This window comes from Capra hircus, chromosome 6 (genome assembly GCF_001704415.2).
Source record: "Capra hircus breed San Clemente chromosome 6, ASM170441v1, whole genome shotgun sequence".
Taxonomy (NCBI): domain Eukaryota; kingdom Metazoa; phylum Chordata; class Mammalia; order Artiodactyla; family Bovidae; genus Capra; species Capra hircus.
The window spans coordinates 108937939-108954968 of NC_030813.1; the positions used below are offsets into that span (position 1 = coordinate 108937939).

Below are 17030 nucleotides of genomic sequence, written 5' to 3' on the forward strand. Positions count from 1 at the left end.
GGGCTCCAAAATCACTGCAGATGGTGATTGTAGTTATGAAATTAAAAGACGCTTACTCCTTGGAAGGAAAGTTATGACCAACCTAGATAGCATATCTAAAAGCAGAGACATTACTTTGCCAACAAAGGTCCATCTAGTCAAGGCTATGGTTTTTCCAGTAGTCATGTATGGATATGAAGAAAGCTGGGTGCCAAAGAATTGATGCTTTTGAACTGTGGTGTTGGAGAAGACTCTTGAAGAGTCCCTTGGACTGCAAGAAGATCCAACCAGTCCATCCTAAAGGAGATCAGTCCTGGGTGTTCACTCGAAGGACTGATGTTGAAGCTGAAACTCCAATACTTTGGCCACCTCATGTGAAGAGTTGACTCACTGGAAAAGACCCTAATGCTGGGAAGGACTGGGGGCAGGAGGAGAAGGGGACAACAAAGGATGAGATGGCTGGATGGCATCACCGACTTGATAGACATGGGTCTGGGTAGACTCCGGGAGTTGGTGATGGACAGGGAGGCCTGGCGTGCTGCAATCCATGGGGTCGCAAAGAGTCGGACATGACTGTGCGACTGAACTGAACTGACTGAATATGGTGTTGACTACCAGACTTTTATCTAGTCTTCATCTTGTCACTGAATGATAGACTCATAGATCCAACTACTAAACATCTCTACATAGAGGCTTAATAAGTACATCTAACATGTCCAAAACCAATCTTATCCAAATCTGCTCCTCCAACACTCTTCCTCATCTCAGTAAACTGAACTTTAACCTTCCAGATGCAAAGAACAAAAATCTTGGCATTATATGGCCTCTTCTCCCCTCTATTCCATAACCAATCTACGAAAATATCCATCAATACCTTCCAAATATATCCAGAAGCCAACCACTTCTCATGGATGTTAAAGTCACTTTCAGTTCAGTTCAGTCGCTCAGTTGTGTCCGACTCTTTGTGACCCCATGAATCGCAGCACGCCAGGCCTCCCTGTCCATCACCAACTCCTGGAGTTCACTCAGACTCACTTCAATCGTGTCCAGCTCTTTGTGACCCTGTGGACTATAGCCTGCCAGGCTCTTCTGTCCATACGATTCTCCAGGCAAGAATAATGAAGTAGGTTGTCATGCCCTCCTCTAAGGGATCTTCCTGACCCAGAGATTGAACCTGTGCCCTTGAGATGGCCTGCATTGGCAAGTGGGTTCTTTACCACTAGGGCCACCTGGGACTTCACCATTACCACTACTTCTCACCTGGATTGTCAGAAAGTTTCCATTTACCTTCCTTCCACTTTTAACCACTACGGTATATTCTCAAAATAGGAATTGTAGTAATCCTTTCAAGTTAAATCATTTTACTCTCCTCGAACCCCTCAGTGGCTTTTCATCTCATTCAAATAAAAGTCAGAGTCCTCACAATGGCCAACAGTCTTTCCTGACCTATCCTCCCCTTCTCTCGCATCACGCTTCAATCCTATGCTAGTCTTTCAGTTACCGTTCCCCATACAGAGCTATACACACAGCTACCGGCTCTCCCCCTCTCCTGTCTCTTTCTTTCGCTACCTCGTGTACACACAGACACGTGTGCCTCTTCAGTTTCTAAGAGAAGAAACAACAACCAAATACTTCAGGGAGGCCTTTGCACTTACTCTTTTCCTTTACCTGGATAACTCTTCGGCCAGGTATCTATGTGGCTCTCTCTCTCATCTCCTTTATGCCTCTGCTCAAATGTAATCTTCTCAGACTTTCCCTGACTACCATATTTAAAATCTTAACACTCTCTTCTAAGAATTCCTTTTTCTCCTTTCCTACTCTATCTATCTACACAACACAATGCCATTTAATACATTATACATTATACTTATTTATTTATTGCCTATCTTCCTCTACTGGAACACCTAGACAGGTATGGGCTCAATGACAATTTGCTGAATGGATGAAATAAATAAGAAAAGATGTAAGAAAGCAGACAAAGAAAATAACTGCTGAATTGTTTTACTTACTGCAGAAACTAGACATTCATATGAAATTTTAGAAAACGTTACAGAAAATGAAAACTAAATTCTAAACTTGAGAACAAACTTCAGTTAAAAAGAAATGCTTTTTAAAATCAAGCTCCCTGGCTTCAGATTATACTACAAAGCTACAGTAATCAAAACAGCATGGTACTGGCATAAAAAGAGACACATAGATCAGTGGAACAAAAGAAACAGCTAAGAATTCAATATTAAGATTTATCATTACTGTTGTTTTAGGTATATGCATCTATTCATGTATATGGAAAATGGATAATTAATAACTGAATGATAAAATGAGCCTAAAATTAAGACAGGATTTCAATTACATGTAAAGTTAAACTCTCTTAAAATTATACAGCAACAAATATGCTCAATTAATCAGACATACATCTAAATACACTTAGGGTCATCATATTTTAGGAATAGAAGGTGCTTATGATTATCTGGTACAATCCCCTCATCTTATACATGAGGATCATCTTAAGTGAATAAACTGCCAAGGTAATGAAGTTAGAAAAAAATGACAGCAGCAGTACAAAGTTTTCTGATCCCCACTCTAGTATTCTTTTAATGCATATTGGATTTATTATATAATCACTGCAAATATATAGCAAACTATTAAATGGGCTTAAATTACATTGTTGAAAATCTCAATTTTTCACACAAAAAATCTGTTTTTATAGCTGCATTCTTTTATTTAATACTTAATATTAATTTAATTTTTAGTCATTAAATTTTCTTCTAAAAATTAAATTCAAAGAAATTCATCATAAAGAAACAAAAGATGGATTATGCTTTAATATTTAATAAACTTTCTATATCATGACAAGAAAAGATAGACAGAAATTATATAAACAGATTGCTATGCCCAAAATCCTTACACAGCTCCTCCCAAACAAAACAAAACCACATAAGACAGAGGCCAACCCTACACTGTAAAGCAATTAGCCTCCAATTAAAAAAAAAGAAAAAACACAACCACAAAGTCCTTAAACTTCCCAAGCTAAGTAAGCCATAATACTGCCAAAATGGTTTAAAGCAGGCTGTCTTAAAAAAAAAAAAAGTTAACTATGAAATGACATAACTGTAACAACTGTCAAGTGAAAAATGTTTCTTAATGAGTATTATGAAAGAGCACTCATATGACATTTTCTCCCCCCCAACATATCAGTCACAATACCAGTCTGAATTCAAGCTTATGCATTTATTTGAGGAAACTACTCGATCAATTAAACTTGAAATATTATCAAAATGTTCTTAAAGTACAGTAGTAGGGTGAAGTATCACATAAAGGAACAGCTATAAGTATTTATATTAAAATACTCTCACTCAATATACAGAATACTGATGCTACCAGCGTCAGAATAAGACGCTATCATCATCCTCCAATAAGTACATAATCATAGCTCTATTTTAAAAATTTACATGTAAACAGAGGAGAAAGCAATATACATATAAAGCCACAGAAACAGAACTGTCAGATCCATCTGAAAAAGACACTTGGCTCTGATACCTTGGGATTACTATTACTGGAACAAAAAGAACCAAAGTATTAAAATAAATGGATAAGGAGCAGACTTTTAATTTAGAGTGTATAAACAGAATGAACTTTTCCAATCCTCAAAAAAGCTTTTGTTTATGCTTTATAAATTGTAAACTCAACGCAAATTTGTAATAATGACTCATTTGTTCACTTTGTCATAATATTATAGATGACAATTTTTATAGAAGTTGATATTAATCCTTCAAAACAGGAATCAAAGTAAATGTTACTTACTTCATAGTTTCACATTTCCACTCTCCAGATAAAATAAGAATTTCTGAAGACTCAAAAAAGTCACAGTATAGGCAAGTATTTTCATGTAAATTCCCCTGAAGTTCTTAAAGCTGGACTTATAACCTTCTCTTACACTCTTCTATTACTAAGAATAAAGAACAGTCTCTAAAAGCCTTGTGATAATTTTATTGAGAAGATCAGTAAAATTTTCAACTTAAAATTTACTTGTTTTACTAATACATTTCCATGGAGTTCAGGGAACACAACTTACAGGGTACATTAAAATGCAACCTTTGAACCTCACAGTGTAAAACATCACTTCCTGGGCAGAGATAGTACTCCAAGAACAATCAATCACTGTTAAGAAGAATATACACTCAACATTGTTAATTAGTGTAGATGCACTCTTCTCTATGCCCTCATCTGTCATGAAGATTGTTTAAAAATCTGAGTTATTAGTCTTTATTTGGGAAAGGATCTGTTTAATATCTTTAAGAGTAGAAATCATTCATCCATTCACTCTATACTGGAGTGTGATAATTCTTACTCCCAATACAAGTTACTGATAGCCACCACCCCTCCACTAACTAAGAAGCTATAAATCAGGAAGGGGGCAGCTCCTATGCAACCCTGTTAATTTCTGTTTACAATCTATCCAACTGAGAATGTTAGCTAGTCAGGGGAGAAACTAGGTGATGGATCAGATAGTAGGAAAACATAACAGCTTAAAGATAGAAAATAACAAAATGACAAATTAAAATGTCATGTAGTTATAAAACATGGATTGAATATAAAATTAATCTTAAAAAATTAATATTCCTGATGTTCATTTCATTTTAATTTGAACCTTCCCTGAAACACTAAAAGAAAAACTAAAATTGCATTTGAGTGCAGATAATGATTTTTAAATTAAACACAAATTTTTAATCTGTAAATTAAAAGTTAAAAGTGTACAGTTCTACCAATATGTAAAAGTTTAAAAAATGAAGCAAAATCTGAATTTTTTAACATTTACTTAATCTAAAATCATGGCAGAAAATCTATGACATCTTATCTCAAACATGATACAGCATAATATAACCTCAATGTGTTTCCTAAGAAACTCTGACATTATTTACCAGAGTGGAATTCACTAGGGCCGTTGGGTCTGAAGGCCATCTAACAGATTCCCTGTATCTACATATGTATTTTCCCTCATTAAGAAACCATTTTCCCTGAATAACATATCCCGGGCCATAAACACTTCTAATTTCAACAGAGTCTTCATGAAAAGGCTTTTATTCATTCATTCAGTATTCATTCATTCAGGCACTGTTGTAAGTGATGAGATCCTCAGCTTTCACAGAGTTTAGACAGACAAGAAACAAACAAGAAATAATACCAGATGACAATGAGACTACGCAGATAACTGAAACAGAACATCCTGACAGACTTTAGATTCCTTTAGATTTCATTGGTCAAGGAAGGCAACTCTGAGGTGATGACATTTAAGATGAGTTAAAAATGACAAAATGGAGCCAGCCAAGCAGAGGCCAGAAGGAAAAGTCTATCAAGCAGAAGAAACCCTAAAGTACAAATTAACTTGGAATGTTATAGGAACAGAAAAAAAGACAAATGTGCCTTACACACACAGTGGACAAGGGAGCATTTAGTAGAAAATGAGTCTGAGAGGTAAGTAGGAGCCCGATTACCTTGTGCTTGAGAAACTGGATAAGGAGTTTGGATTTCATTCTAAGTGTGATGAGAAGGCACTGGTGGGTTTTAAGCAGAAAAGTCATATAACACAATTTGCCGTTTGGGAGCTGAATTGTAGGAGAACAAAGCTAGGAGCAGGAAGAACAGTTAGGAAGCTAGTGCCATAGTTCACATGATAGACGGTCAGGTCCACTTGTAACAAGCCTGTAGTAAGTGGAGATGAACTGAAAATCCCTAGGCTCTGCAGTACAGGCTCTGGTCAACTGAGAGTGCCCCAATGTTGGTACAGCTAGACCTTCAAGGCCAGGAAACCAAGGTCTAGGCCCAGTGCATGTGGTTCCCCAAATTGTAGAAGCTATCCTAGATGGTAATATAATTGCTTCCAGGTCCTTATGTGGCTATAGTCATTGTAGCCTATGAGACATCTCACGGCACTTGCAGCTGCAAACATCATCAAACTTCAACCAAACTTCCATAAAACACACAGAATAAGTAGATGGCTTACCCTCTTTTCCATTCTGAACGTTACTACTTCCAAACGAATTTTTTTAATCTCATTAGGGAAAAGTAAGGCCTTCCATGGAAATTTGAATATAACTATTTATTAATCTCAACAACCAAACAAAGCAAAAGAAGGTCAAATTTCTAGAAAACTTGAAGATGGTATAGAAAAAGAATATAATTAAGACCCAGGTTAGCAGGTCCCAAACATTGCTTAAGCATTCTCTTGGATTCTACTCTTCTGCAAAATAATAATGGCTACCTGAATACACATAGCTGGCCCTCGAGAATGTCTGCTGAATGAACTGCCCATCCCAAAACATAATACGAGAACTATCACGGTAAAAACCAAGAAAAGATGGTGATGAAAGAATTCTTTAAGAACCATTTCCTTCAGGCTACTTTTGTAAAATCTCTATTTCAGCTCTACTAATCTGTAATTTATGGTTTCTGGAGTTGAAGTTATAGTCCATGCTTTTAAAAGGCTATATGATTAATAATAATAATAAATAGTTATCAAGCACTTATGTATATAGGAAAAGTGTTTTTATGTAATAGCCCATTTAATCATTAAATTAACTTTATCAAACAGAAACCATTATCCTTATTTCCAGATGAAGAAATTAAAGAAATAATGTAACTTGTATGGTATTACACTGCTAGTAGAGGAAAAAATGGGGCTTGTAAGGAAAGTCTGTCTCAATTTAAAACCCTCTGATCTTAACCACGACTCAATACTTCATTTTCCATCTTAAACAGTACAAAGAAAAAACATTAACTAGTATTTTATAGCCTTTTAGAATTGAGTATAAAATAAAATATTTTATGTATAGTTGACCATTGATCAACACTGGTTTGAACTGTGCAGACCCACTAACAAGCAGATTTTTTTCTCAGTAGTAAATACTACAGTACCTCATGATCCAAGATTGGTTCAATCCATGGATGCAGAACCACAGATACAGAGTAACCATGTTTACAGGGGGCTATAGTCATTGAAATTGAAAATTCAGTGAAATGTGAATTTTTGACTGCAGGAAGGAACTACGTTTATAACCCCTGTGATGTTCAAGGGTCAAATATTACATACTTTTTAGTATGTACTGAAATAATTAACTTACTAATTTACACTCTATTTCATTAAAGCAAGTCCCTTCCTCTGCTGGCTATATCATTAACCTACTCTAGTTACTCTCTGTATTTAACCATAATAAAACACAATTTTTACAAAAATAATGGGAGAAAATAATAGTAAATGAAGCAACTGACAAACAACTAATCTCAAAAATATACAAGCAACTTATGCAGCTCAATTCCAGAAAAATAAACGACTCAATCAAAAAATGGGCCTAAGAACTAAATAGACATTTCTCAAAAGAAGACATACAGATGGCTAACAAACACATGAAAAGATGTTCAACATCACTCATTATCAGAGAAATGCAAATCAAAACCACAATGAGGTACCATTTCACACCAGTCTGAATGGCTGTGATCCAAAAGTCTACAAGCAATAAATGCTGGAGAGGGTGTGGAGAAAAGGGAACCCTCCTACACTGTTGGTGGGAATGCAAACTAGTACAGCCACTATGGAGAACAGTGTGGAGATTCCTTAAAAAACTGCAAATAGAACTGCCTTATGACCCAGCAATCCCACTACTGGGCATTAACACCGAGGAAACCAGAATTGAAAGAGACACATGTACCCCGATGTTCATCGCAGCACTGTTTATAATAGCCAGGACATGGAAGCAACCTAGATGTCCATCAGCAGATTAATGGATAAGAAAGCTTTGTTACATATACACAATGGAGTATTACTCAGCCATTAAAAAGAATACATTTGAATCAGTTCTAATGAGGTGGATGAAACTGGAGCCAATTATACAGAGTGAAGTAAGCCAGAAAGAAAAACACCAATACAGTATCCTAACGCATATATATGGAATTTAGAAAATGGTAACGATAACCCTGTATGTGAGAGAACAAAAGAGACACAGATGTATAGAACAGTCTTTTGGACTCTGTGGGAGAGGGAGAGGGTGGGATGATTTGGGAGAATGGCATTGAAACATGTATCAGTTCAGTTCAGCTCAGTTCAGTCGCTCAGTCGTGTCTGACTCTTTGTGACCCCATGAATCGCAGCACGCCAGGCCTCCCTGTCCATCACCATCTCCTGGAGTTCACTCAGACTCACGTCCATCGAGTCCGTGATGCCATCCAGCCATCTCATCCTCTGTCGTCCCCTTCTCCTCCTGCCCCCAATCCCTCCCAGCATCAGTCTTTTCCAATGAGTCAACTCTTTGCATGAGGTGGCCAAAGTACTGGAGCTTCAGCTTTAGCATCATTCCTTCCAAAGAAATCCCAGGGTTGATCTCCTTCAGAATGGACTGGTTCAATCTCCTTGCAGTCCAAGGGACTCTCAAGAGTCTTCTCCAACACCACAGTTCAAAAGCATCAATTCTTCGGCGCTCTGCCTTCTTCACAGTCCAACTCTCACATCCATACATGACCACAGGAAAAACCATAGCCTTGACTAGACGGACCTTAGTCGGCAAAGTAATGTCTCTGCTTTGGAATATACTATCTAGGTTGGTCATAACTTTTCTTCCAAGGAGTAAGAAAATAATTTTAATTTTAATTTCATGACTGCAGTCACCATCTGCAGTGATTTTGCAGCCCCCGAAAATAAAGTCTGACACTGTTTCCACTGTTTCCCCATCTATTTCCCATGAAGTGATGGGACCGGATGCCATGATCTTCGTTTTCTGAATGTTGAGCTTTAAGCCAACTTTTTCGCTCTCCTCCTTCACTTTCATCAAGAGGCTTTTTAGCTCCTCTTCACTTTCTGCCATAAGGGTAGTGTCATCTGTATATCTGAAGTTATTGATATTTTTCCTGGCAATCTTGATTCCAGCTTGTGTTTCTTCCAGGCCAGCGTTTCTCATGATGTACTCTGCATATAAGTTAAATAAGCAGGGTGACAATATACAGCCTTGACGTACTCCTTTTCCTATTTGGAACCAGTCTGTTGTTCCATGTCCAGTTCTAACTGTTGCTTCCTGACCTGCATACAGATTTCTCAAGAGGCAGGTTAGGTGGTCTGGTATTCCCATCTCTTTCAGAATTTTCCAGTTTATAGTGATCCACACAGTCAAAAGCAGAAATAGATGTTTTTCTGGAACTCTCTTGCTTTTTCCATGATCCAGCAGATGTTGGCAATTTGACCTCTGGTTCCTCTGCCTTTTCTAAAACCAGCTTGAACATCAGAGAGTTCACGGTTCAAGTACTGATGTATTATGTATAATATCATATAAAAAACAAACCACCAGTCCAGGTTCGATGCAGGATACAGGATGCTTGGGGCTGGTGCACTGGGATGACCCAGAGGGATGGTATGGAGAGGGAGGAGGGAGTGGGGTTCAGGATTGGGAAGACATGTACACCCGTGGCGGATTCATGTTTATGTATGGCAAAACCAATACAATATTGTAAAGTAATTAGCCTCCAATTAAAATAAATAAATCTAAATTTAAAAAAAATAAATGAATAAACCTGTAATTCACCTTTACCTAGGACTATCCTCAATCCTCAGCCCAAATTTCTGAGAATTTACCATATTTTAATAAAAAACAAATGACTTTATAACTTAGTAATATAGGTCCTTCAGTTCAGTTCAGTCGCTCAGTCGTGTCCGACTCTTTGCAACCCCATGAATCACAGCATGCCAGGTCTCCCTGTCCATCACCAACTCCCGGAGTTCACTCAGACTCACATCCATCGAGTTGGTGATGCCATCCAGCCATCTTATCCTCTGTCGTCCCCTTCTCCTCCTGCCCCCAATCCCTCCAAGCATCAGAGTCTTTTCCAGTGAGTCAACTCTTCGCATAAGGTGGCCAAAGTACTGGAGTTTCAGCTTTAGCATCATTCCTTCCAAAGAAATCCCAGGGCTGATCACACACACTCTGTGCACAGAAATTTTCTCTGTATCTTATCTTTTTGCTAAACTTTGGCTAAAAGTTGGCTACTGCTGTCAATATTTTCCTAGTCTACACATGCTTCTTTTTCAACATATGCTTTCCATTCAAGCTGCACAGAACAGCACAGAATGATGAATTTTTAAAAGCACAGTTAGGCAGACAATGACTCTATATAGATAATAATCATCATAATTCAGCTTCAAATGTCTTCCTAAATTCATTGACAATAGATCTACTCTAAAAGAAATGATAAAGGAAGTTCTTAAAAGAGAAAGAATCTACTATCAGACTCTTGGATGTATACAGATAAATAAAAGTGTTGGCAATGTAATAACTAAAGGTAAAATAAAACATGTGTGTGCTATGTGTGCTAAGCTGCTTCAGTTGTGTCTGACTCTGTGCAGCCCTATAGACTGTAGCCCACCAGGCTTCTCTGTCCATGGGATTCTCTAAGCAAGAATACTACGGTGGGTTGCACTGCCCTCCTCCAGGGGATCTCCCTACCCAGGGATGGAATCTGTATCTCTTTTCATCTCTTGCATTGCCAGATGGGTTCCTTACCACTAGCACCGCCTGGGACACCAAAATAAAGTGCACCTTTTTCTTATTTGTAATTGTTTTGAAAGCTAAGTGACTATTTAAAACAAAAGTTGTTTACAGAATATTTAAAAATGTCTGAAAAAAATAACACAAAGGATTGAGGGAGTGTTAAACAATGCTACACATGAAAAGGGATACTATTATTTGAAGGTAGAGTAATTAAGGATGTATATTGAAAATTCTGGGCTTCCCTGATAGCTCAGTTGGTAAAGAATCCGCCTGCAGTGCAGGAAACCACAGTTTAATTCCTCGGTCAGGAAGATCCACTGGAGAAGGGATAGGCCACCCAATCCAAAATTCTAAAGAAGCAACTAAAAATATAATACATGAATATATAATATGCATAATAAGTGAGATAAAATGGAATAATAATCAATTAACCAAGGAAGAAAAAGAGGAGAAAAGAGAAGCAATAGCCTGAACAAATATGACACTCATGTGATGAATGAAAAAGGTGCGACAGAATAACTGTGAGCATCTTTTCATATGGAACATTCTCTGAATCTGAGAGCTGCTTCCTTGACTTGGAAGACTTTCCAATGTTCATGAGGCCCTTGATAATAGAAACTCTTAATAAAATCTCTTTAACTAGCTTAGTGTTGATCAAAAAAAAAATCATTGCTTTTTAATATGAGTATACCTCCTCAAAAAGAATATACTACTATAATGTAATGCCTTATCTCTTAGAAACAAACTGTAAGATCATTCACTACATGAACATATTGATCATATGAAACTGGGCCAGTGACAGATAATAGTAAACAGTATCCAGATAAATGTTCATCTCTATTCACTTAATTTTACATGTGTGATCACATACTCTATTACATGATCTCATTCTGAAAGAGTATTAGTAATATAAATACAAGAAAAGGATTACTCCAAAAGTAAAAAAATTCTTTCAGTTTTCATGCTATTAAATCTCAAACATAACACTGTAACAATTTTTTGCATAAGTTCATATAACTTATGTAAATGTTTGTTTTTAAAACTCCGAATGGCATCACTGGCACAGTCCAATAGCCCATCTAGTCTGACATCCTGACAGTGACCAATGACGGAGGCCTCACAGGATAGCATAAACACATAACATAATGTATATAATTGTGCATCACCACACCATTACTCCAGATGTAGTTAGATTATATCCTGAAAGAAACAAAAACAAATCCTAACTCCCATCACTTCCTTACTCTGTAATTTCCCAAAAGGTGATGGGAAACCTCCAATAAAGCACAAATTTAACTATAATGTATGCCAATGCTTTGGTGACATGACAAATCACTAACAAATGATCTTCTAAAATGAAAAGCTGTACTCAGAAATAGAACCTAAGCTCATCAAAACTTATGATTTATAAAATGAGTTTTCAGTAAGTTGAAAAGCATCTGATTCACTTAGTTAGATCTAGAAAATAGATGATCAAAATTTAATTAAAGCTTAATAAAAACTGTTTTCATCCACTTTGTGATACGTTATACTGTTTTCTAGAACGTAGTATAAAATTTATATTTTTAACTCTTCAGAGAAATTATATTCACACCTGTTTTGTAATGGTTTTAAAGCAAGGCTTGGATTTATTAAATGTTCATCTAAGTGTGCAAAACCACATAATGAAGAAACCATGGTTTGGTCCTTCAGGAAGTACTATTTCCTAAACAATTGTAAATCCCCCCAAAAATGCACTATATGTTTAAAGACTTCTGGAGGAGATAATTCTCTTGGTAGTAAACTTGGGTACTGATTTAACAACACTTATAGTCAGGAAACAGTTTCTGACCTGAATACTCCATGGTATAATTTAAATTCATTTCTTTTTCTCTGACCTCAAATAAGTTGTAGAAGTTTGGGTCATATCATATCTATTTGAAAACTCTTATTAAGGTCCTCTTTTCCAGGGTAAATGCATTGCAGGACTAAGAACCAAGTAACCATCCTGTACTGAAATCAGTCTCATAATTCTTAAATGCTGTATATCATAGCCCAAGAGACAGATTTCAAAAATTATCCATCATTTCTACTAAGCACCACACCTTCCCCACAATAATACACTTTCTCAAGAAAAAAAAAATTATAATGTAAAAGCAAACCTCAAAAATTTAGAAAAAGAAGCGATGAGCGCAAGGAATAATACACACAGAATTCCATGCAGACACTGCTTCCTTCCCCGGAACAGGGTACCATTTAATGAAATGTATCTCTCAAAATCTCTGGGGCAGAGCTAAAGCTGCAGTGCAATATCATAAAAATCTGCAGCTGTGCTGCTGTTCTTAATAGTCCACACTGCATCCTTAGACCACAGGAAGCCAAAACACACACACTGTCAGAACACAACTTACCTTAACAGGGAACCAGCCAAAGCAGCAGAGCAGTTATGACAGGTCAAGCATCAGAACTGTTACTGAAAAGACTGCACACATCTTTATGAATTTTCTCAACTTGCTCACTCCAGAAAAGCTATTTTTCCAAAAAAGCTACTTATGTCTCCAAACATTATTTCTTTAAGGGATAAAAACTAGAAGATAGGCAAATAAATTTACTACATATAAACATACATTTGTAACTTACTTTTATTGCCCACCAAGGCAACCAGGGGCCGAGTTTCTGACTCCTCACTCACTTTCTTCACCACGGAATACCAGTCTTCTAAATTCTCAAAGCTTTGATAATTTGTAACATCATATACCAAGAGGACTCCCTGTCATAAGAGAGTTACACAACATTTGTAATATACTGCTTTAAAAAATATTAATACTAAATACTCATAAGTAATAGATATGTTGAGTATAAAAAATACAAGCAAGGACTGTTTGTATCTGACTTTAATTCTGTTATTAGCAGACAGATAATATTGAATGTTTTCATTCAAGATGTTAAGATACAAAGCAAGATAAAGAATGATTATATCAAATTGTAAGTGAGATCCCAATAAGATATCTGGGATACGCTTGATAACTTTCAATAAATGTAAGAAAATCTTATTATAGAGGTGGAAAAAGCTGAAAGGTCTACAATTCTGCCTGTCACTTTCATGAGGTCAAACATTTAAACTTTTTAATAAATAACCATCTGCTGCTGCTCTTTTAAAATATTTTCAAAAATGGAGATCCCATGGCACATCCCTTGATAGTCAATTTCAGCGTTTAACACAATTTTCTTTAAATGAAATAAGTCGATTTCCTCTTTCGGTCCTCTGTGCATTAGGAGAACAACATGAGAGTATCCTCCTCATAATAACCCTTCATGTACTTGAAGATAGTTAAGTAACTCTTTCACCATCTCCTTTCCAGAATAAACAAACTCAATTCCTTAAACTTGCCTCAAAGGACCTATTTTCTAACCTTTTAATCATAGTTGTTGGTTCTTCCCAAGGCATGCTACATATAGTTTTTTGACATCCTCTTTAAAATGAGCAATGTTAAACTGGATATGATACTGTAATAAGAGTCTGAACAAAGCCAAATATAACAGAGGGATTGCTTCCTGTCTCTTATATATCATATTCCTTTTAATACATCCCATTATTTTGTGTGGGAAGGAGACGTACACACACAAAATAACACTGCTACATTCTTGATTCTCATCCAATTTATGCTCAAACACTTAATACAAAGCTCTGCATATATAAGTCTGGACCCTAATGGCATTTATGTCTCCTACTTCTTAAGTTATAATCACAAATGTTGACAACTTCTTATACCTATTATGTTCCAGAGAGATATCTGGATCTTTTCATTCCTCCTCACAAAAAATCATGCAAGACTGGTATTATCCTCATTTTCACTAATAAACACAAGGTCACAGGGAGCCAGAATTTGAATCAAGGACTGAATATAAAGTCCACTCATTTACTCTATAAACATTTGTCAGTCAGTTATACGCCAGGCACTGTGCTGGGTACTAGGAACATAAATTCCAGCTTCAAGGAATTCACAGCCCTGCAACAAAGCCAGGCACACAAACAGACAAGTATATAACACAAAACTCATCAGCAACGGTATGCTGGCAAATATTAATTAACCAGCTTATGGCATGGTAAGGAGAGGAAAGGATGAGAGAGGGTTATTTGTAGCATTTGCCAATTTCTGTAATGTAAATACTCTCCTGTGGTCATTTAAAATCTATCAATGTTACTTCACCAAACAGAGCTGGGTAGGACATCACCATATAGCATTTCCACTATATAGATACACTTGATACACTAGATAAAAAGAACCTTAAGGGCACAAACAACAGAAATGTACAGTAAAATAATCAGTAAGTGATACATTTTGATCGTATAAATCTTTGTTTTTCATATAATTTATGAGTTTATATATATATATTGTAATCACAAATGTATTCAACAATTGGCTCAAAAAAATTCCTAAAACTTTAACAACTGACTCTCCCTATCAGATCTAGCTCACTACTGTTATGACCTTTCAGTCCTATGCTCTTTTTTCCCCCTAGTTTTATCACGAAATAGTTGACATACCTAAGTTTAAGGCATACAGCATGAAGGCTTAATTTACATATATTGCACAGTCATTCGTTAAACTACATTGGCTCCCCCAAGTCACTTAGCTTCTCTGGGTCTCAGGTTATTTGCCTAAACACTCTCTATGATCCCTTCCAGTTTAATGACTCTATAATCTTTATGCAAAATCATGTGTCTGATTTATTTTAGCAACTTATAAACCTATTTCTATAGTCCTAAATGCTTTGAAATAATGCTCAGCACAGAATTATTTGAAATAATAAGCATAATCCCACTTTTCTTACTAAAAACGTCCCAGAAACAGCCTCTGAACAAAGCTACTACTCAATCCATTGACTCTACCTTCAGTTGACATGAGTGATACAATGTATTATGCTTAAAGAGCCCTGCTCTGGAAGTCAAATCAGCTTTGGATTATAGTCCTGGCCCTACCATCTACTGATCTTGGGGAATATTTCGTCACCCACCTTTATAATATCTGTCATGATTAAGTGAAGTAATAAAAACAGACTTATTTAAAAATAAGATACTACCCAATCACTGGGAACTTTTTTATTATTATTCTGAATGAATATGAATCATTTTCAAGGTAACTTTGAGCTAGCTTTCACTCTCATAAATTGAGCTTTGATCTATTTGTTGTACAGTCACTAAGTCCAACTCTTTGTGACCCCATGAACTGAAGCATACCAGGCTTCCGTGCCCTTCACTATCTCCCAGAGTTTTCTCAAATTCATATCTATTGAGTAGGTGATGCTATCTAACCATCTCATACTCTGTGGCCCCCTTCTCCTCGTCCTCAACCTCTCCCAGCGTCAGGGTTTTTTCCAATGAAATGCTCTTTTCCTTAGGTGGCCAAATTTGGGAGCTTCAGCTTCCGCTGAAGGAAAGGTTGATTTCCTTTACAATTGACTGGTTTGATATACTTGCAGTCTGAGGGACTCTCAAGAGTCTTCTCCTATACCACAATTTGAAAGCATCAATTCTTGGGCACTCAGCCTTCTTTATGGTCCAACTCTCACATCTGTATGTGACTACTGGAAAAACCATAGCTTTGACTGTATGGACCTTTGTCAGCAAAGTGATGTCTCTGCTTTTAAACACACTGTGTTTGTCAGCTTTCCTTCCGAGGAGCAAGCATCTTTTAATTTCATGGCTGCAGTCACCATCTGCAGTAATTTTGACCTATGGTGCCTCTTAAACCTGAAAATTTTTAGAACTCTTCTAAGTAATATATTAAAATAGTCATCACAACATGGATCAATATCTGAACATAATAGAATATATGCAAATAAAACATGGCCAGCATCTTTTGATAATCAGTACTAGACCAGAGCCAAAGAATAAAAACTATAACTGATCTAGACTAGGAATCGGTAAACTATGGCCCCAAGATCAAATTAAGCTCACTGCCTATATTTACAAATAAAGTTTTATTGACACCTAGTTACACTCATTTGTTTAAGTTTTATCAATGGCTGCTTTTGCACTATGAGGGCAAAGTTGTGTAGCCACAACAGAGTCTGACCTGTAAAACGTAAAATATTTTCTGTCTAGTTCCTTAAGGAAGTTTGCCAATTTCTCATCTAAACTGATGTATCCCAATATTCTCCAATCAGCAATACCTATGAATTGGTCCACGACTCATAAGAAAGAAAGAAAGAAAAACACCTTTCCATTAATCTAGCAACCCAAATATCTATTGATTCATATATTCCTTTTTCAATATCATTTAATGAAAAATTACGATTTTTATCTTTGCTCCTAAAATGACAACTTTGCACCAGTTTTGAATCACATCAATGTGGTGAAAAACTGAGAAAGGAAAATGAGAAAGCCAAAGACATTAAAGCAAAAGAAGTTCTAGGACTTTCGGTTTCAGCTCAGACATGTAAAGAGTTTGGAAGTCATCATATTTGTCCTTACATTAAGAAAAAAGCTGGACAAACGGAAAAATCAAAGACTTTTTTTAGATCAAACAGACAGCTGAGTTT

General features: G+C 36.4%; 1 protein-coding gene across 5 annotated transcripts in view; it reads right to left on the minus strand.

The window, feature by feature from the left end:
• RAB28 (RAB28, member RAS oncogene family) overlaps positions 1-17030 on the minus strand; it is a 111690-nt gene that overhangs the window by 75173 nt on the left and 19487 nt on the right. For all 5 annotated transcript variants that reach the window (XM_018049731.1, XM_018049732.1, XM_018049733.1 and 2 more), the window contains exon 4: positions 13125-13254. In XM_018049731.1, the coding sequence (XP_017905220.1) occupies positions 13125-13254 (130 nt within the window). The remainder of the gene's footprint in view (positions 1-13124; positions 13255-17030) is intronic.